The sequence below is a fragment of the Carassius auratus genome, chromosome 13, assembly GCF_003368295.1.
Source record: "Carassius auratus strain Wakin chromosome 13, ASM336829v1, whole genome shotgun sequence".
NCBI lineage: Eukaryota > Metazoa > Chordata > Actinopteri > Cypriniformes > Cyprinidae > Carassius > Carassius auratus.
This window is the reverse complement of record NC_039255.1, coordinates 16,211,533-16,234,781: the sequence shown is the minus strand read 5'-3', so window position 1 is coordinate 16,234,781 and position 23,249 is coordinate 16,211,533. Positions and strand designations below refer to the sequence as shown.

Genomic DNA, 23,249 nt, shown 5'->3' with positions numbered 1-23,249 from the left:
TCACAGTACAGAAAGACCGTTCACCTGCTCTCAATGTGGAATGAGCTTCAAAGTAAAAGGCCACCTTGTGACACATGAAAGAATTCACACGGGAAAGAAGCCACACACGTGCCATCAGTGTGGGAAGAGCTTCATACAGTCATCAGGACTCACTTATCATCTGCTGCATCACTCTGGAGAGAAAGCGTTTAAGTGTGATCAGTGTGGGAAGGACTTTACATCATCAGCAAATCTAAAAAAACACCTCACACTTCATATGAATGAGAAGCCCCATAAATGCTCTGTGTGTGGAAAGAGTTTTCCTCGGCGGGACTCTTTGAAGCAGCACCAAAAGGTCCATGATGCTGTGCGGGATCACATGTGTTTTAAGTGTGGCAAGAGCTTTATAGCACCTAGTCATCTGAAGCTGCACCTCAGGATTCATAATGATGAAAAACCGTTCAGCTGCTCGCAGTGTGGAAGGAGTTTCACACAGAAAGGCCACTTAAACAAACACATTCAAACACACGCTGGAGAGGAACCTCAAGCACCAGCTCTCAATCATCTGCGCAGTAGATCAAATAAATGAGATTCTGATAATGCAAATGTTCTGTTATTGTTCAAATAGAGTTTTGTTTTTTGATCTGTTCAAATAAAGTTACTTTGAAACATCACAAGATTTGCAGAGATGATTTTCTTTTAAAGTGTTGCTTTAGTAATGTCAGATTTATGTATTTTTATTCTTGGAATTTATTACGAGCAAAATGTGTGAAAGAAGAAGACACGATCATCTAAAGCATTTAGTCTGTTTAATGAGGATTCATGTGAACACCAAACTTAAAGAACAATTAAACAAAAAGATGAAAAAAGGGAGCCCCTAGAGGGACCTTTGCAGAAAAAAAAAAAAAACAGTACACCTTTGTATGCTCACGAGAAATTTTTGTGTGTAAAATAAAATAAAAACGTGCCCCTCTTAGACTTGCACTCTATTCAACTGCTTGTTTTTCTTAAAAAAAAAACAAAGCTTCTTTTTGTATTATAATTGTTTTCTTTTTATTATGCAATGGAAAAAAGAAAAAAACTAACACTATTGTTCTATTCTTTTTCTATTCTATGTTTTCTTTTTCTTTTTGTAAATAATAAAAAAAACTTGCTATGTGTACTGCGTTAAGCTAAATGGGACTTGTTAAAGCACTTGCTTATCATCTTGTCGATTTTGATATATATATACACTTTCTTGGAATATTGATCAATTGTCTATTCCATGCGGACACAATGTATGGGAGATAGGCTAATTCTCCTTTTCCGCCCAGAAGAAGATAAAAACAAATATTGCCCAAATGACAAAGAAGACTGGGGTCTTGCTGATTCAAGAATCCCATGGCGTATGCTATCTACAATAGCGAACTGGTGGAGTAACAGGTATGTTATATATTTTCAAAAACTTTAAATAAGAACATAAATACAAATAGTCATCATCACTTAGTTGGCAACGGTGTTGAGCTTGGGGACGCGTGAGAGACGGAAGCGGAAGGGGCGTGCGGCAGAGGTGTGCGCAGCTGGAGATCGCTGTCAGAATCTGATCTTTGTGCTAGAGAGCAACAAGAACTCCACTGCAAGCGAAGACCAGCAGCACAGGGTAGGACTAATCTCAACGCACTCATATTACACATTCTCATAATTTACACGCCGCATACCTATACACACATATAATATAATATAGGCTAATAGGCCTATTATATTATATTACACACACACACACAAACACTTTGATTTTGTTCGTTTTGATTTGTTTAATTGTATTTCAAACTTAGCTGATACTTTATTAACGAAAAGTGTTCAAATTTGCCTGAGACGGTTTGTAAACAAAAGCCTGCGCGACTACAATGACAGACCATTATTTTTGTCGCGTTTTGAGATTCTTAAGGTTTCTCTTCGATTTATTTATTTATTTATTTATTTTTGCGCTTGTTTAAATATTGAAGACTGATATGTAATGTTGGGACATCTTTGTTGAGTTTGATATTGGTAAATTTATAAATGTGCGAAGGAACTTGAGAAACGTAACACTGTTTCTGGTTCTTCATTCGTAACTGGTGTTTTTTGAGCCAACAGGAGATTATTTAATTGACGGGTGTGTGACGGTGACGCCCGAACTAAAAATAGCCTAAATCTCTATCAGTTTGAAAGGTCAGTTTGAGACTGCGGTCAAGCCAGCCGCCAAGTAGAAAAGCACGGTCAATCTAGCCGCCACGTTATTTCCAGGGTCGCGTATAAACTGCGTATTACGGTAATACCGTCTGAAAACTGATCTGAATGGAGTGCTCTTCCAGCGAACGCTACTTTTTCCCCCAACACACAGTCCGTTACTGTCTGATGCTGAATACCAAAATAAAAAGCCTCTAATACTCATATTACAAAATAAGAACAATAATATATTTTTGCTGCATCTCTACATTTGAAAAGCTATACAAATAAAAGTTCTAGAATGCACAGACTGGTTCCACCTCAGACAGACAGTACAGTGTCAGCTTCATGCTGCTGCATCTACTTTCAAATATCTATAAAAATAAAAGTTATAGATTGCACAGACCACTTTCACCTCAGATTGAGAGTACACCTTACCACAATCTCAGCTGCATCGTTTCAGGACTGTCTGATGCGTAATTACAAAATAAGAGCCCCCCAAATATCATAAATGAGATGCTGCATCTCTACATTCAAAAATCTATAAAAATAAAAGTTATAGATTGCACAGACCACTTTCACGTCAGATTGACGGTACACCTTGCCACAATCTCAGCTGCATCGTTTCAGGACAGTCTGATATGGAATTACAAAATAAGAGCCTCCCAAATTTCATAAATAAGATGCTGCATCTCTACTTTCAAAAATGTATATTTAAAAAAGTTACAGATTGCACAGACTACTTTCACCTCATATTGAGAGTACACCTTGCCACAATGTCAGATGCATCGTTTCAAGACAGTCTGATGTGTAATTACAAAATAAAAGCCTCCCAAATCTCATAAATGGGATGCTGCATCTCTATTTTCAAAAATCTATAAAAATCTAAGTTATAGATTGCACAGGCCACTTTCACCTCAGATTGAGAGTACACCTTGCCACAATGTCAGCTGCATCGTTTCAGGACAGTCTGATGTGGAATTACAAAATAAGAGCCTCCCAAATCTCATAAACAAGCTTCTGCATCTCTACTTTCAAAAATCTATAAAAACAAACGTTATAGATTGCACAGACCACTTTCACCTCAGATTGAGAGTACACCTTGCCACAATGTCAGCTGCATCGTTTCAGGACAGTCTGATGCGTAATTACAAAATAAAAGCCCCCCAAATATCATAAATGAGATGCTGCATCTATACATTCAAAAATCTTTAAAAATAAAAGTTATAGATTGCACAGACCACTTTCACCTCAGATTGAGAGTACACCTTGCCACAATGTCAGATGCATCGTTTCAGGACAGTCTGATGTGTAATTACAAAATAAGAGCCCCCCAAATATCATAAATGAGATGCTGCATCTCTACATTCAAAAATCTATAAAAATCTAAGTTATAGATTGCACAGGCCACTTTCACCTCAGATTGAGAGTACACCTTGCCACAATGTCAGATGCATTGTTTCAGGACGGTCTGATGTGAGATTACAAAATAAGAGCCTCCCAAATCTCAAAAATAAGCTGCAGCATCTCTATTTTCGAAATTATATATTTAAAAAAATTATTGATTGCACAGGCCACTTTCACCTCAGATTTAGAGTACACCTTGCCACAATGTCAGATGCATTGTTTCAGGACGGTCTGATGTGAGATTACAAAATAAGAGCCTCCCAAATCTCAAAAATAAGCTGCAGCATCTCTATTTTCGAAATTATATATTTTAAAAAATTATTGATTGCACAGGCCACTTTCACCTCAGATTTAGAGTACACCTTGCCAAAATGTCAGCTGCATCGTTTCAGGATGGTCTGATGTGTAATTACAAAATAAGAGCCTCTCAAATCTCATAAACAAGCTGCTTCAGCTCTACTTTCAAAATTACATATGAAAATTTTTTATAGATTGCATATAGACTGCAAAAGCTTGTTTATGAGATTTGGGAGACTCTTATTTTGTAATTCCACATCAGACTGTCCTGAAACGATGCAGCTGACATTGTGGCAAGGTGTACTCTCAATCTGAGGTGAAAGTGGTCTGTGCAATCTATAACTTTTTTTTATATATATAGATTTTTGAAAGTAGAGATGCAGAAGCTTGTTTATGAGATTTGGGAGGCTCTTATTTTGTAATTCCACATCAGACTGTCCTGAAACGATGCAGCTGACATTGTGGCAAGGTGTACTCTCAATCTGAGGTGAAAGTGGCCTGTGCAATCTATAACTTAGATTTTTATAGATTTTTGAAAATAGAGAGGCAGCATCCCATTTATGAGATTTGTGAGGCTCTTATTTTGTAATTCAACATCAGACCATCCTGAAACGATGCATCTGACATTGTGGCAAGGTGTACTCTCAATCTGAGGTGAAAGTGGTCTGTGCAATCTATAACGTTTGTTTTTATAGATTTTTGAAAGTAGAGATGCAGAAGCTTGTTTTATGAGATTTGGGAGGCTCTTATTTTGTAATTACACATCAGACTGTCCTGAAACGATGCATCTGACATTGTGGCAAGGTGTACTCTCAATCTGAGGTGAAAGTGGCCTGTGCAATCTATAACATAGATTTTTATAGATTTTTGAAAATAGAGATGCAGCATCCCATTTATGAGATTTGTGAGGCTCTTATTTTGTAATTACACATCAGACTGTCCTGAAACGATGCAGCTGACATTGTGGCAAGGTGTACTCTCAATCTGAGGTGAAAGTGGTCTGTGCAATCTTTAACTTTTATTTTTGTATATTTTTATATATTTTATGCAGAAGCTTGTTTATGAGATTTGAGAGGCTCTTATTTTGTAATTTCACATCAGACTGTCCTGAAACGATGCAGCTGACATTGTGGCAAGGTGTACTCTCAATCTGAGGTGAAAGTGGTCTGTGCAATCTATAACGTTTGTTTTTATAGATTTTTGAAAGTAGAGATGCAGAAGCTTGTTTTTGAAATTTGGAGGCTCTTATTTTGTAATTCCATATCAGACTGTCCTGAAACGATGCAGCTGAGATTGTGGCAAGGTGTACCGTCAATCTGACGTGAAAGTGTTCTGTGCAATCTTTAACTTTTATTTTTATAGATTTTTGAATGTAGAGATGCAGCATCTCATTTATGATATTTGGGGGGCTTTTATTTTGTAATTACGCATCAGACAGTCCTGAAACGATGCAGCTGAGATGGTGATAAGGTGTACTCTCAATCTGAGGTGAAAGTGGTCTGTGCAATCTATAACTTTTATTTTTATAGATATTTGAAAGTAGATGCAGCAGCATGAAGCTGACACTGTACTGTCTGTCTGAGGTGGAACCAGTCTGTGCATTCTAGAACTTTTATTTGTATAGCTTTTCAAATGTAGAGATGCAGCAAACATATATTAGTGTTCTTATTTTGTAATATGAGTATTAGAGGCTTTTTATTTTGGTATTCAGCATCAGACAGTAACGGACTGTGTGTTGGGGGAAAAAGTAGCGTTCGCTGGAAGAGCACTCCATTCAGATCAGTTTTCAGACGGTATTACCGTAATACGCAGTTTATACAAGACCCTGGAAATAACGTGGCGGCTAGATTGACCGTGCTTTTCTACTTGGCGGCTGGCTTGACCGCAGTATTTTGAGCATAAGGTTCACCCTACAGTTATCAAAGGTTATCAAATTCACTACGGCTTCATGAGGCTTATTGCTTTTATAAAACGGTTAAGCTATTCCAAATATGTAGTAAAAGTTCACAGAATAAAACAGAGCAAATAAAGTGTATTGATATAAGTAAAAACAGTAGCTATTATTCCACCAAACAATAATATATATATTTTTCTTTATTCAGTTTCTTCATTCACACAGAGCATAATGTAAACGCAAACGATGCACATCTCAAAGCATGCCAAACATAACAGCAACAACAAAATTCAAATTGAATATAAACATACATATAAACAAAAACAATAAAAATACGAAAAAAAAATGGATAAAAAACAATACATTAGGACATTTACATAAATTTGAAAAGCTTCTTATAAATAAGCTTCTTATTTTATGATCTTATATTAGAAAGGGTTTCAAAATATTTTTTAAGAACAGTGTTACAAAATTTTATATATGATGGTTTCTTTTGAATTACTTTTGACTAATGAATAATATATATATATATATATATATATATATATATATATATATATATATATATATATATATATATATATAAACAGATTAATTATATAAAAAATGTTTTCAGAAAAATATGCATTTTTTCTAAGTTAAGGGCTTTGTTTAATTTAGTCTATTTTAAAGTCAACTCAAAAAGAAATAGAAAAAGGGCAATAGAAAAATACATTTTCTCCAGCAAACTATGTAGTTCCTCCTCAGAAACCGAGCAACACAGAGAAGTAAACAAAGGTGTGTGTTTGTAGAGTAATTTACAACATCTTCAAATGTGACTCGACCAATCAGAATCAAGGACCGAAACTATCCGTTTTATAATTTCCTTTAGCAACTTCCCCTGAAAATTAGATGGCAACACTTTTTTTTTTATTGCTAAGAATACTCTCTGGTCCCCATTGACTTTGATTTTTCCCGTACTATATAATTCAGTGGTTACCTAAATCCTTCAAAATGTCCTTTTTTGTGTTCATCAGAAGAAAAGAACAACTTGAGGGCGAGTAGCTAAATAATATCTGATTTTTTTATTTTTGGTAAACTATCCCTTTCAAGTGTCAAAATTCTAATAATGACAACATTAAAAATAATGTGTCATATATACCAATCTCCAAAAATGGCACCATCTAGTAAAAAATAGTCCATCTTTATTATGAAGCCTTGCCAACAAAGCCTAGTTAGAATTATTGCATCATTATATAGTTAAATGGCCCTGGGATTAAAATTGCAGTTTTAATGGGTCTTAATTAGGACATTTTTGTCCTTAAGGTCCTGAGAGGAACTACTTTTTGTACCTAGTTTAAAATGAATTTATTAAAGGAAATATTCATGTACATGTCTGTGTCAAAATGCCAGGCAAAATGATTAACAAAACTAAACCGAAAAGACAAAAATGTCCATAAGGTCACATAAAGGTCTTGGGAAGGTTACTTTGTAATACATTTTACTACAAATTACTAATGTAATAAATTATGGATTACAAGTTACCCTATTTAAAATGTAATAAGTAGTGTAACTGTAATTTCAATTACTTTATTAAAGTAATGTAACTAATTACATTTGTTTACTTATTGATTACTTTTCAAAATTTCTAACAAATGTTTTCAAATGTAAATAATTTTCAAACATTTAAGGCAGGCATGGCTTACCTTTTTTCATCACTTGAATCGAGATTATAATAATTTTATTTTAAAGCACGGCCATCACAAAATCTGACTTTAGCACCTCTTTTTACTTTGAGATCGTTCTGAGGTTAAATACAGGATTAAAAATGTTTAAATCAAATTTGCTTAGCTGATCCTGTTACTATGACTCTCAGGATACGTTCAGATGAAATAGTGTGTTTTTGTCATTTCTATCCAGAGTCAGTGGTGTAGATCAGAATTCACTTTCATCATGGATGACACACAAACACCCAGATATGAAGATCTTTCTCCAGGATGCAGGTACTTTCAATAAACACTATATTAAAACATGTTTAAAAATATTAAAGTTTAAAAAATAACATCGAAATTAAGGTTTTATAAATTAAAAAAAAAAAAAAAATCAATAAGACCACCTTTTTGACAAAAGTGACAAAATAATCATGAAGGATGAAATCTGTCCCATTATAGTTCAGTTCATCAGAAGAGATCAGAACCAGAGGCCAGCCGTGTGTCTGTGAGGAGTGACGAGTCTATAGGTCATCCTGTAAATTTTAAGAGTGCATATATACAGACTGATCTCAGGTATACCATTTTCCACATTAAAGATGTGAATTTAGTATGTAGTTTTATCTTATCAGATATGAAAAATTCTTGTTCTACATTTATAGATTTTAACATAAATATTGTTACTTATATAGTGAAAAATCTATGAGAGTTCTTGGTTCAATTTACAGTTCTTGCATCAATTTAGTTGTTTCGACCCTCACCCTTTCATGTACCTGTTGGGGTAGAGTGTGGGAATCTCTGAATCGTTCTCCATGTTAATTTATCATTTATTAGAGTATATAAATGCTCTAAGTTTCTTTTGGGGTAGGGACTCACCGGGGGACTAGTTCCTCTCTGGAGTGGCTCCTGATCAGGATGTAACTTCTTTATCATTTGTAATTTTTATGCATTTATTTGATCATGTTGCTTAAAGTTTTTGTTGTGGTTATTATAAGTTTTTCAGCGGCGGCAACATCGCATCATATGACCCCTTTAATATTGTTTATAGGTTATTGTTGTATATATTAATAAAACAAACTTGCATTCATTTGATATGGCTGTCTGGTCCCTGTTCTATGTTGTGGCTTTAAACGAGTGGGCCATAACAATATTGCAAATAAAAATGGTCAAAGTGTTTTTTAAAGTGTATTTTTGGAATAAATAAATGTGATCTCTTTTTTTTATACGGTTATTCAAAGCATTATCTTTAATCTCACTTTGTTATAGTTCACTTCATCAGAAGAGTTCAGAATCAGAGGTCAGCTGTGTGTCTATGAGGAATGAAGGGTATATAGATCATCCAGTACATTTTGAGAGTGGAGAAACATGTACTGATCTCAGGTCTTGCCTTTCTGTAAAATATAAGACTTGAAGATATGATACCGAATTTAAAAATATATTATCTTTATTAACTTGTTTAATAATGTGGTATATTGATTTTACAGTCATGAAGTCTTCAACACATTTAGATCAAATCTCAAGAAGAAGTTTCAGTGTCTTTATGAGGGAACAGCGATGCAGGGAAACCCAACACTCCTGAATGAGATCTACACAGAGCTCTACATCACAGAGAGCGAGAGTGGAGAGATCAGTAATGAACACGAGGTGAGACAGATTGAGACACAATCCAGGAGAGCAGTGACAGAAGATACACCGATCAAATGTAGAGACATCTTTAGACCTTTACCTGGACAAGACAAACCCATCAGAACTGTGCTGACAAAGGGAGTCGCTGGCATTGGAAAAACAGTCTCTGTGCAGAAGTTCATCCTGGACTGGGCTGAAGGGAAAGAGAATCAGGACGTCCAGATCATATTTCCTCTTCCTTTCAGAGAGCTCAACCTGATGAAGGACAAAACACTCAGTCTTTCAGATCTTCTTCACGTCTTTTTCCCTGAAACAAAAGAAATGGAAATATCCAGTGATGAATATAAAGTGTTGTTCATCTTTGATGGTCTGGATGAGTGTCGTCTGTCTCTGGATTTTCAGAGTGATGTGAGGTTGTGTGATGTAAGTGAATCAGCATCAGTGGACGTGCTGCTGACGAACCTCATTGTGGGGAATCTGCTTCCCTCTGCTCTCATCTGGATCACCTCCAGACCTGCAGCAGCTGATCTCGTCCCCTCTGAGTGTGTCCATCGAGTGACAGAGGTACGAGGCTTCAATGAACCTCAGAAGGAGGAATACTTCAGGAAGAGAGTCAGTGATCAGAGTCTGGCCGAGAGGATCATCTCACACCTGAAGTCATCAAGGAGTCTCTTCATCATGTGCCACATCCCAGTGTTCTGCTGGATCTCAGCCGCTGTTCTGGAGAAGATGTTGAGTCGAGCAGAGCGTGGAGAGATTCCCAAGACTCTTACTCAGATGTACACACACTTCCTGATCCTTCAGACCAACATCAAACATGAGAAGGACTATGAGAAGAAGGTGACAGATGAAGACATGATCCTCAAACTGGGGAAACTTGCATACAAACAACTGGAAAAGGGCAACCTGATCTTCTATGAGGAAGACCTGAGAGAGTGTGGCATTGATGTGACAGAAGCATCAGTGTACTCAGGATTGTGCACTCAGATCTTCAGAGAGGAGTCTGGCTTGTATCAGGGGAAAGTCTTTTGCTTTGTTCATCTGAGTGTTCAGGAACATCTAGCGGCTCTATATGTGCACCTCTTTTTTATAAAGAACAGCTCACAGTTTTGCTGTAGTGTATTCTCTGACCTCTCACTGTTTTTCATGCATACTTTATCTGACCTGCACAAGAGAGCTGTGGATGTGGCTCTACAGAGTAAAAATGGACATCTGGACCTTTTCCTGCGGTTTCTTCTGGGTCTGTCAGGAAAGTCTCACCAGATTCTCCTACAAGGATTAATGAAACAGACAAGAAGCAGCTCTGACAGCTATGAGAAAACAGTTGAGTACATCAAGAAGAAAATCAGGACCATTGACTCCACAGAGAAATCCATCAATCTGTTCCACTGTCTAAATGAACTGGGCGATCATTCACTAGTGGAGGAAATACAACAATATGTGAAATCTGGAAAGACAAAGGAAGCCAAACTCTCTTCATCTCAGTGGTCAGCTGTAGCTTTTGTTTTGTTGACATCAGAGGAGGAGCTTGGTGAGTTTGAGCTCAAGAAGTTTGTTGGAGGAAACAATAATGCTGAAAATATGCAAGTTCTTCAGAAGCTGCTGCCTGTGATTAAAGAATCCAAATCAGCTCAGTAAGTATCACAAAACCTTGACTGCTGCAGATGTTGCCCAGAGTTTAGTTATCAGTATTATGCAAATAAGGAATTTAAATACTTGAAATTGACATTGTGCAATGAAGAATCATTATATTATTTCTTAAATGAGGCTCATACTTTGTACTCTGTAATTGTTCTCTACAGGTTGATGTATTGTGGTCTCACAGATGAAGGTTGTGCTGCTCTGGCTTCAGCTTTGAGATCAAACCCCTCACACCTGAGAGAACTGATTCTCTCTGAGAATAGTCTAGGAAATTCAGGAGTAACATTGCTGTCTACTGCATTACAGAATCCTTACTGTAAACTGGAGAAACTGCAGTAAGACCATATTTGACTCTCACCATGAAACACAGTTTTATTTGAAGTGTTCAGTCTTTCTGCTGCTGTGAGTTCAGATGATTGAGCTCTAAATGATTGAATACATGATCTGCTCCTCAGTAACATGATACTGCAGGACTAAGATTCACACTGAAACACACTTTCACACACAATCAACATTTCAGTCTCTAGATTTTAAAAAGACCCAGGCTCAGCACAGTCAGAACTGAGACATGTGGAACATATTGTATTCATTTTTACTATTGTTGATAATATTGTTGGATTTCGATTTTTCACAAGATGATGATTTTCCTACACAGTCTCATTCTCATAACTTTGACCTAATCTGCTCAGATGGCATTAATAATGTCTGTGTCCAGGATCTTGATGTTGGCATATCTCACCATAAACTCATTGACTCTTGTCTCCCCCTTGCTAAAACTAAAACCAAATCAACAATATCTTACATAAACCTGAAAAACACAGACACTGACAATTTCTCTATTGCTATAATATATGCTTCCTCTTTGCCTCTCTCTGTTATTTTCTCCTGTCCTGGTGAGATTGATTCTGATGTCCTGGAGGCTTGGGCCCCATTAAAGTTTAGAACCACCCCCTCAGCTCATTTTCCCCATTGGTTAACTCCAACATCTTGAACGACTCTATAAGAAAACGTGTCTTCTAATTCATGCTACCCATATCACAGTATAAAAAAAGCATGCTCTAGTTTTACCTGTCCACTATTATTAATAGAGCACTAATACATCTGTGGTTAAACAACTAATTATGAACTGTAACCCCCTCTACCTGTCAGCTAGATCGTCCTAGAAAAGTCCTAGAAATGGTGGTCTCCAAACCATTACAGACTCACTTGGATAAAAATAATCTGTATAAATCATTTCAATCCGGATTTTGCCCTCTCCATAGTACAGAAACTGCCCTTTTAAGAGTAGTGAACGACCTCCGCCTTGCTTCTGATTTGGGTGCCCTTAGCCTTCTGGTTCTTTTAGACCCGAGTGCAGCTTTTGATACAGTTTTGTACTGCTATCTCATTTGTCGGAGATCAGTTTTACTGATACCGTCTAGGTTCATATCTCTCAGACAGGCAACAGTTCATTAGCACTGATAAATTGAAATCTAATTGTATTGCTATAAAACCTTCATAGTCAGAGGGAAAAGGAGGCAGGAACCGTTTTATGGCCTACCCTACAAAGTCCTTAATTGCTTGCAGCTTATCCAAAATTCAGCTGTTCATGTCCTTACATTCACCAAAAAATCTTCAGCACCTTCTTACCTTTCTGAATTAATTCTCCCCATGTCTCTGCCCATACAATGAGCTCTGAAAATTTTCTTGCAGTACCTAAATTCCGACTATCTAGTGTGGGTGGTAGGGATTTCTGCATTTTGCTGCCAAGCTCTGAAATAAACTACCACAAGATTGCGGTGTTATCTCTTTACTCCAGACCCTTAATATACCTTAATATACTGTTCAATGCTTTTGTATATTGCATATTATTTCACCTCTGTCTGCTGTTTGGCTGTTTATGTGTTGTATAGTATCTTTTATTTATCTTATGTAAAGTGTCATTGGGTGTTTGAAAGGCAATATAAATATAGTATATTATTATTATTTTAATTGTTGTAAAATCACACATTAATGCACACAAATAACTACATATTAGAACTGAAACTTTGTGTAGGGAATAGTGTGATTAATTAATTAACAAATTTAGCATAGGACATTTTGCATAAAAACACAGACATGGTGCAATGAAGAAGTTTTACAATCATGTTTTGTTGTCTGGCACTAGACTTACGTGACTACTGATTTGTACTTTCTCTTTAATAGATTCACTGCTAAACTGATTTAAACTGAGAGAGTGAAGAGTGTCATTGTTCTCTACAGGTTGTATAATTGTGGCATCACAGATGAAGGTTGTGCTGCTCTGGCTTCAGCTCTGAAATCAAACCCTGAACACCTGAGAGAACTGATTCTCTCTGAGAATAGTATAAAAAATTCAGGAGTCAAACTGCTGTCTACTGCATTACAGAATCCTTACTGTAAACTGGAGAAACTGCGGTAAGATCATATTTGACACTCACCCACAAAACAGTGTTCTGTCTCTTTTTGCTGCTGTGTGTTCATCTGATATAAATGATTGAACACATGAGCTGCTCCTCAGTAACATGTTAGTGCAGGACTGAGAGTCCCACTGAAACACACACTTTCACACATAATCAACATTTCAATCTCTAGACTTTAAACAGACTCAAGCTCAACACAGTCAGGACTGAGAAATAAGGAACATGTTGGATTCATACTTGTGTGTCATTGTTCTCTACAGGTTGAGTTACTGTGGCATCACAGATGAAGGTTGTGCTGCTCTGACTTCAGCTCTGAGATCAAACCCTGAACACCTGAGAGAACTGAATCTGTCTCGGAATACACTAAAAGATTCTGGTGTGATGCATCTTACTGCTGCACTGGAGGATCATCATTGTAAACTGGAGAAACTTATGTAAGATCATATATGACTCAGACATGAAACACAAAGTAAAGTACAGCTTTGTAAAAAAATTAAGGTTGCTCTCACACCTGTAGTTCGGTTCATTTGGTCGGGACCAAGTGCAAAAAATTATACATTATAAAAATTTTCAGCCGTTTTGGTTCACACCACACTCATTGCTCTGGTCCGAACCTGTTGAAACAAACCAAAATGCATTCACGTGCATTGGTGTTGCTAGACCATATTTAGGGGGGCTTTGCTGTACTTCTACTCAGACCCCCTAAAACTGTTGTGATTAGCTTCACAAACTACACAAATTCGTGATCGCCTCAGGCCGCCGACACACTGGATGCATCGCGCAAGCGTCTCAGCTGCGTGGCATGTCTGTTTTTAATTCGACTCCCATGTTAACAGGTTAGAGCATGCAGACTACCTGCGTGAGACGCGCGTTCTAGAAATAGAACCGACGCCTATTTTTCACCTGACATGCGCGCGTTTCGGAAGCGTTTCAAGGCAATATATACTAGGAAAATATGTTTATATGTCATTTTGTACACAAATACATATTAATTCATGACATTTTGATATTTGAAAGTCTATAGGTGGACATAAATTCAGATATAAATGTAATTTAAAAAATAAAATAAATTATTATAGATTTTCAAATATTGCACCTGTCAAACATACTCCATTTTGCCGTCAATACTGTTGACGGTGTCCTATCAGTAGGTGTGTAAAAAAAATAAAAAAAAGAGTTTATATTGTTGTCATGAAGACAAGAGCCTGTTTTTTCAGTGGCCTCCCTCTATGTCACCTACAGCAGCAGCAGCGCGCCAGCGGCGCGTCAGGCACACTTCTGGTGTGTAAAGACACAGAAAACGCGAAGCAGCCACCACGCTTTTGGCATGCAGCAGAGACGACACGCAGCCAGTGTGTCACCGGCCTCAGTCCTCAGAAAACGGCGGCAGACTATGGCCCCTCTTTTTGTTTGTACAGTAAATGTGTGTGTGTGATCAGAAAGACTTGTATTTGGCTTATTCATTACTCAAATGTTATACCCATCTATGCAATACAGTGGAATACTGCAAGTTTAGTATCCCACCCTACCCTATTAGTGAAATTTTTTATTTTATTTTATTAATATCATACCCTCATTGGGGGCTGAGTCCTGCTAAAATGAAAATCCTAGAATCACTCCTGGTCACGTGACAATATCCACATCACTCATGGGTCAGATGAGTCTTTGAACATATATCATAAACTGCTTTTCGACTGGTCGCAATTGACATGGGAAATGCCAATGGAACGCCCGGAAGTAAGAGAGAAGGAAAAGCCTGCAGATAACTCATTGCTTTTGTCATCAGACTTAACGCTTGGAATGCTTGTTTGGTTTGTTTTAGTGCGCAACCAACTGTATTTGAACATTATGACACCCCCGCGGAGGCGGGGTGTAGATTATTATGAGTCGCGCCTAAACATAACCACGATGCAATGACGAAATGTAACTAGTACCAATGGTCAGAATATTAAATACAAAAGAATAATGATTAGCAGCAGTTCAGAGTCAAGTATCATGTTTGCTAAACAAAAGAACTATACCATTTTCATAATCAGTCCTTAATGGGAAGATTGCATGGCTCTTAGTCTGAAAACTTTTTTTAGTCTGAACACTTAAGCATCTTTCTGCTGCTGTGAGTTCAGCTGATTGAGCTGTAAATGATTGAATACATGATCTGCTCCTCAGTAACATGATACTGCAGGACTGAGAGTCACATTGAAACAAACTTTCACACATAATCAACATTTCAGTCTCTAGACTTTGAACTAAAACTTTCTTCCTTTTTGCTCTGCGCACCTGAGAACGTATTTGTTCTTTTTGAGCACACACAATTCTTGTTTGATAGTCTCTAGACTTTAAAAAGACTCAAGCTCAACATAGTTTAACTGAGAAATGAGGAACATGCTGGATTCATTTTTACTTTTAATCTTTCTGCAGTGACTCTTTCTAAGATGTTTTAATTGTGTAAAATCACACATACGTGCATACAAATCATTACATATTCATACAGGTCTAACTGTATCAGTGAAACTCATCCATTAAAAAAAGTGTGATAAATTACAATATGTATGTCATGAGACATATCATATAAAAATACATACATGGTACAAATAATAAATATTATTTATACTAATTGAGTGAGACTTAAGAAGTTGTATGATCTTGTATTGTGCTCTGGGATATTTTAGATCTTAGTCCAATGATCCATCAAATATACTATGTTGATTTGTGCTTTAAGTTTGTACTTTCTGTTTAATAATTGATTCACCGCTAAACTGGTCAGAGTGAAGAGTGTGTCATTGTTCTCTACAGGTTGATGTATTGTGGTCTCACAGATGAAGGTTGTGCTGCTCTGGCTTCAGCTCTGAGATTGAACCACTCACACCTAAGACATCTGGGTCTGTCTGAGAATGAACTAGAAGATTCTGGTGTGATGCTTCTTACTGCTACTTTGGAGGATCTTCACTGTAAACTGGAGATACTAGGGTAAGATCATAACTGACACTCACCCATGAAATATAATGTAACGTATATTTGAAGCCTTCAGCCTTTCTGCTGCTATGAATTCAGCTGATTGAGCTGTAAATGATTGAATACATGATCTGCTCCTCAGTAACATGATACTGCAGGACTGAGATTCACACTGAAACACACAATCAACATTTCAGTTTCTAGACTTTGAACAGGCTCAAGCTCAACACAGTCAGAACTGAGAAATAAGAAATATGTTGGATTCATTCTTACTGTTACATTTATCTTTCTGCAGTGTCCCCTTCTAAAATAATATTTAAATCGTGTAAAATCACACATACATGCAAACAAATCACCACATATTACACATCTACATAACAAATGAAACTTGTCTAAGAACTATTGTGTTTAATTACAATATATATGACATGAGACATTTGCCATAAAATACAAACATTGTGCAAATAAGAAATATTTTTAAAAATGTCCTGATTGAATAAGACTTCATAAATGACTTAATTAATTAGTATTATCATATTTTGTGCTCTATGACATTTAAAACCACAGTCCGGTGATCCATCAAACTTTGATATGACTTTAAGTTCTTTCTCTTTAAAAATAGATTGACTGCTAAACTGATCTGATCTGAGCTGAGAGAATAAAGAGATGTCATTGTTCTCTACAGGTTGAGTGATTGCGGTCTCACAGATAAAGGTTGTGCTGCTCTGACTTCAGCTCTGAGATCAAACCCTGAACACCTGAGAGTATTGAATCTGTCTAAGAATAAACTAGGAGATTTGGGAGTTGTGCTGCTCTCTGATGTTCTACAGAATCTTCACTGTAAACTGGAGAAACTGTGGTAGGATCATTTTTGACTCTTTCACAAAAAACAATGTAAAATAGATTTGAAGTGTTCACCCTCTTTCAGCTTCTGTGAGTTCAGCTGTATGAGCTGAATCAGTAAATGTTTGAACCCATGAGCTGAAAGTCACACACTGTTAGTTTCATGAATCCAAACATAGTGTTTACATAAATTATAAATGAAGTGACTGAGTTTATTTTAATTGGGTTGATTATACAGAGTTTCCCACTGTTTGCACATACTAGCCTGCCTCCATTTCTTTGTTTTAAAAAGCATACTTAATATTTTTAATATTTTCCTAATTAGTAGATGACCACATGAAACTTTGTGCCATGCTGCCTATATTTATCTAGCAGCAAAGAGACACCTTCCCATGCCTAAAACAGTCTAAAGCAAGGACTGTTTTCCTGCACCACTTCGCAGACTTGGGCTGACACAACAGTCATTTATGACACTATGCTTAAAAAAACAGCTTGTTCTGTGCATCATATGCCATTACATCACTTTTTTTTAACCCCATACAGAGATACTATGTTAAATGATGACCAGGTTACTTGAATAGCCCCTATAAAATAATTAAGAACATTCAGCCTCAAACTAACTTAGGACACAGAAAAACAAGTAGTTATAGACATATAGAAACCATTTCTACAGGTTTTAATATACTAAAAGTACAGACAAATTTGGTTATTTATAGGCAATATTCCCTGACACAAGTTTGCATTCATAAGTAAATTACAACTAACGTACAGTAAGTAAATCGTTAAGGGGCCAAAGTTGAGCCATAAATCTCTCACTTCATCTGGGTGGCTGTTAAGTTCTCCTGGAGATTGTTCCTTTAGGATGGTCACATGACTCTCATATTCATAAACAGCCCTTACAAACACACCATTAGATAAAACATGGAAGATATCCTTTATCACAGCTCATCACTGGAACAGAACAATAAAGGTTGAACAGCTTAAAAATATTGTGGTGTCACAGATAAAGGTTTTACTGCTCTGGTTTCAGCTCTGACATCAATCCTTAAACATGTGAGACAACTGAATCTGACTGAGAATAAACTAACAAAATAAATGACACTTTTCTCTGATTTACTGGTGAATCCTGACTGTAAACTGGAGGTCAACTCATTGATAGCCACGCATCTTTGAACTTAGTAAGACATGTCCTTTAATGCCATTTGTAAAATTAGATTGTACTTTTTTTTCAGTAGACACTAAATCTCAGAAAATCTCAAAAGTCTCTGATAACTGATAAAGTTAATTTCATTTATTTACATCACATCACTTGTCCTGCCACTCCTCTCTGTCACCCGTTAACTACGTACTAGAGCTTTAGTTGCACTTCTTCACCTGGTTCTCTTTTTTATTAATTTTCATCTTATTTTCGTGTGCATGCATATGTAGGCAATAGTTTTTATATTAAGACTTTGAATATCTCTGAGTTCATCACATTTCTATTTAGTTTACAAGCTGCCAGATGAGACCAAACATGACACGATTATGTGTTTGATCACAAGAGTTATATTATATGATATGTAATGGGGAACATGTGGGTCCTATAAAGCAAATGTCCTCCTGTAGGTGTTTATCAGAGGTAACTGACTGTTTCCCCAGACAGATATGTCCTTATATCACTATGAGACAATATCTCACATTTAACTTTGTGTGTATGTTTAGTCCTGAAGCACATGACTGTTTCAAACAGCACTGAACATCATTTTGGCATTTGTGTATTAGGAAACATAAGGAGAGGGTAAGATCCAATTGCAAGTTTGATTTAATGACAAAAAGGGTAATCCAAAACAAACAGTTCTAGGAGACAAACAAAACAAAACAAAAGAGGGAACCGGATGAAACGGAACGGGAACTCGGAGGAACGAGAAGGTAAGGGGAAGTCTCGGGAGACAAGAACATAGTACACACAGGGTAAGAACTCCATACAAACAACAGAGAAGGACAGCTATATAGAAGGAGACTAATGACAAAGTATTGTCAGCACCTGTGCGATTTAATTGGAGTGCAATTACTGTGAAAACAGGACCAGACTAGAGGAATTAAAGTGCCTATGGTGAAGTGCCTAAGGAGAAGTGAGCTCACTAGGGAACACCCAGGAAAACAGCGACTGACAACGTGACATTACCCCCTCCCCTACGGAGCAGCTGCCAGATGCTCCACCTGAAACCCAGGAAATCCCAACAGAAAAAGAGGTAGGAGGGAGGTGGAGAGGCGGCGGACTAGGGGGAGGGACAGAAAACAGAGACAGGAGAACCAGATAGAATGGGAAGACAAGACAGGACAACCAGGTAAAATGGGAAGACAAATACAGGATAGGTGTAACACAAAACAAGGAGTCCAGGAGGGTGGTGGACCGGCGGAGGATAAAGGGGAGGGACGGAGGGCCAGGTCCAAAGAAGGAGATAAACAGAAAGCAAAAGAAAACAAAAATTACAAAAACATGGTTCCATAAAGGACATCACATGATGCCCCCCCATGCGGAGCAGAGGACCATCACCACCATGAGGTCACGGCAGAAGCCCCCCCAGGGCGGAGCGGAAGACCACCACATCCGTGTGGTCCGACCAACGGGAGAACGAACCTCTGGCAATCCCATGGCGCCTCCACCGGACTCCAGAAGACCGGTGCCGCCCCGACACCGCTCCCGAAGACCACCGGTGACTTGACTCTGTCCTTGAAGACCACCGGTGACTAGCCCTGACTCTGGAGGGTTCACTGGAACCTGACTCGACTCTGGAGAATTCACCGGAACCTGACTCGGCTCTGGAGAGTTCACAGAGGAACGGTAGACGCCGGTCTCCTCCTCCTCCGCCCTCCATGAGTCGGTAGCACCTTGTCTGGAGACTCAGGCGTTGAGTCGGCCATCTTGTGCTGTGGCACTGTGCTGGCTGCCATCTTGCCTCGTGGTGCTGGGTTGGCGGCCATCTTGTTGCTGTGGCCCTGGGCTGGCGGCCATCTTGTGCTGTGGCTCTAAGCTGGCGACCATCTTGTGCTGTGGCTCTGAGCTGGCGGCCATCTTGCCTCGTGGGGTGGGTTGGCGGCCATGCCGCGCAGCGGCGCTGGGTTGGCGGCCATTTTGTGCAGCAGCACAGGACTGGCGGCCATCTGATACAACGTGCTGGCTCAGCCGATTTGCGTCTCCTTTCTCCTCTCGGGACATACTGGGGAAATGGCGGCCCCCAACCGAACCCCGGGTCAACGGGAGCCCACAGTGGAGATCGCTGCCGGACCTCCTCTCGACCGCTTGCTCTGGAGCGACCTCCCCTGGTCCCCCGGAACACCACTAGGCGAGAGCCCTCAAAGCCACCTTTCTCCCGCTTGCTGGCTGGGAAGGAAATGACAGCAGACATACCGCTGGATCTTTGGTGATGGAGTCCTTCTGTGGCATTTGTGTATTAGGAAACATAAGGAGAGGGTAAGATCCAATTGCAAGTTTGATTTAATGACAAAAAGGGTAATCCAAAACAAACAGTTCTAGGAGACAAACAAAACAAAACAAAAGAGGGAACCGGATGAAACGGAACGGGAACTCGGAGGAACGAGAAGATAAGGGGAAGTCTCGGGAGACAAGAACATAGTACACACAGGGTAAGAACTCCATACAAACAACAGAGAAGGACAGCTATATAGAAGGAGACTAATGACAAAGTATTGTCAGCACCTGTGCGATTTAATTGGAGTGCAATTACTGTGAAAACAGGACCAGACTAGAGGAATTAAAGTGCCTATGGTGAAGTGCCTAAGGAGAAGTGAGCTCACTAGGGAACACCCAGGAAAACAGCGACTGACAACGTGACAATCATGCATAAATCTCATTCTATGTGGCAGCGATTTTCATTATATCTCCTCTCCTGCTCTGAGACTATAACAATACTATAGCAATAACAAATTACAGATACTTCAACTACAGTTCACAGTGTGTCGTTGTTCTCTACAGGTTGAGAGATTGTGGTGTCACATCTAAAGGTTGTGCAGCTCTGACATCAGCTCTGAGATCAAACCCTGAACACCTGAGAGAACTGGATCTGATTGGGAATAAACTACAAAAATCTGAAGTGAAGTTGCTCTCTGATCTGAAGGATGATCCACAATATAAACTGGAGAAACTAAAATATTGTAAGTACATTTATATTTAAAACTTTTTAAATGCACCCAAGTTCAGTAACAAGCATCATATGTCTATACCTGAAGAAGATAACAATTCACCTTCACTTTAGTCTCTGTACTTTAAACTGTTTAATAAGAGTTCTGTCATGTGACTGATCTATGAATATAGGAATATTTTACAGTGTCTCTGTGATAAAGAGAGAGTTGTTGAAATGTTATTAATCTATGATCAGTTTTTCATTCATATCTCTAGCTGTAATATAGATATGCATATATCTCTGGCTGTATTTTTCTGAAATGGATCTGCTGATGTGATATGACAGCAGTGATGTCCCATACTCGTGTGTTTTACTGCAGGACTCTCAGTATTTAGACATCAGTCCAGTTTCCTCAGGATCCGCTGATGGTGAATAAAGAACCACTACAGAGACACAGTCACACAATCAACAGAGACTGAAGACAGAGACACACAGTGGTCACACTTTTTGAAGTACTGTTGTCATTAGATTTCCACAATTATCTCTTTATAGAGGACCTGAACTTGCTGTATAATTGAAGACTCAGTTTTGTAAATGATGGTCTGTGCATGAATGTTGAAAACCACTGTGTACTATTTGGGATGGTTTTGAATTCGCTAGATATTGATTATAGTACAGATTCATAACACATAATTTGCACTACAAGGAATAGTTTACCTAAAGATGGAAATTCTATCATAATTTACTTATTCCCTACTTGTTCCAAACTTTTTTGTTTCTTTGATGGCAGAGTTTTCATTTTTGTGTGAACAACAGACACTGGAATGGAATGACAAAAGTAAACACACTTTAATTAACAATCCATAGACATTGTATAAAAAATATATAATGTGGACTATAGACAGCTTTGCTTATGGAAGAAAGATTAATTTAACAACAATTTATGTTTCACATAATTCCAGTGTACATTTAGTGTAAATTGACATGTTTTACATTACAGGGCATTAATAACCTGACTACTGAAGAGAAATATATATTTAAAATGTTGCATTTCTTAACCTGTAATATATTAACCTATTTTAGATATGACAATCTAAATGACTTATTAAAATTGCCAGATTGCTGAAAAAGCAATTTTTTTACAAAAATATCCACTACTGTATGAACTTCACTCCACATTACATAACTGGACTAATTATCTTTAATTCTAATAAGAGTATTTATTTGGAAACTTTTATTAGAATGAAAAAAACTTTTTTTTAGAGGTTAGAAATTAGAAGACACCACATTTAACAGAAGACACATTTTGGCTCATTTGTTTACTTTCGTTTTCCTTTTGGATCTTGGAAAGCATTTCAGCTTCAGATCACGAGGTGTTGATGGACTGGAAGCCCAGCAATCTTTAACGCTCTTTAAAGGCGAACCATTTAAATTTACAAAACTTTGAAAATCAAAAAGCCCAAAGAGGTGGCAGTGGGGAGGTGGACTAACCACGGCGGGTCTCTCTGAATCAGCACCAAAAGATTCATGATGCTGTGCGGGATCACGTGTTTTAAGTGTGGCAAGAGCTTTATAGCACCTAGTCATCTGAAGCTGCACCTCAGGATTCATAATGATGAAAAACCATTCAGCTGCTTGCAGTGTGGAAGGAGTTTCACACAGAAAGGCCACTTAAACAAGCACAAGGCTACATCAGCTCTCAGTCATCTGCATTGTCATCCAAATATATAAAATTCTAATTATTCGAATGTCGTTACTGTTTAAAAGTTGTGTTTAAATATCTTCAAATAAAGTTGCTTTGAAACATCACACGATTTGTAGAGATATTCATTTATTTTGGAGAATAGCAAAAGTAATGCTCTTAGATTTGTGTATTATATTCTTTCATTTAGGCTACTGAAGATCACTGAAAAGCTTTCGTCATCTTTTATTCATGTATTTAGTCAATAACAGTACTCAAACCGGTAAAAACATGATGAGCTTAAAAGGGTAAACTCAGAAAGATGTAATAATTTTAAACAATGAAAAGTGAGATTTGGTGAAATAACATCAGTATTGTTATTATATCAATGTAGCATTTGTGAATTTTGGGAAAGAAAATAAAAAGTCGGTCACAAGCAGAAACCGAGAGTGTCTTAGGGCTTGATTATGGTCAAACAAAAAAATAAACTATCGAATAAAGAAGCTTTGA

The 23,249-nt window shown here is 37.7% G+C and overlaps 1 protein-coding gene across 1 annotated transcript; it reads left to right on the top strand.

The window, feature by feature from the left end:
• The first annotated feature begins 1,529 nt into the window (after positions 1 to 1,529).
• Positions 1,530 to 22,820, top strand: LOC113112870 (NACHT, LRR and PYD domains-containing protein 12-like). The gene is made up of 12 exons (XM_026278787.1): positions 1,530 to 1,618; positions 7,664 to 7,746; positions 7,915 to 8,028; positions 8,719 to 8,832; positions 8,937 to 10,712; positions 10,881 to 11,054; positions 12,961 to 13,134; positions 13,400 to 13,573; positions 15,933 to 16,106; positions 16,777 to 16,950; positions 20,911 to 21,089; positions 21,438 to 22,820. Coding segments are annotated over exons 2-12 (3,105 nt in total). The 5' UTR covers positions 1,530 to 1,618; positions 7,664 to 7,696; the 3' UTR covers positions 21,440 to 22,820.
• Positions 22,821 to 23,249: the final 429 nt, after the last annotated feature.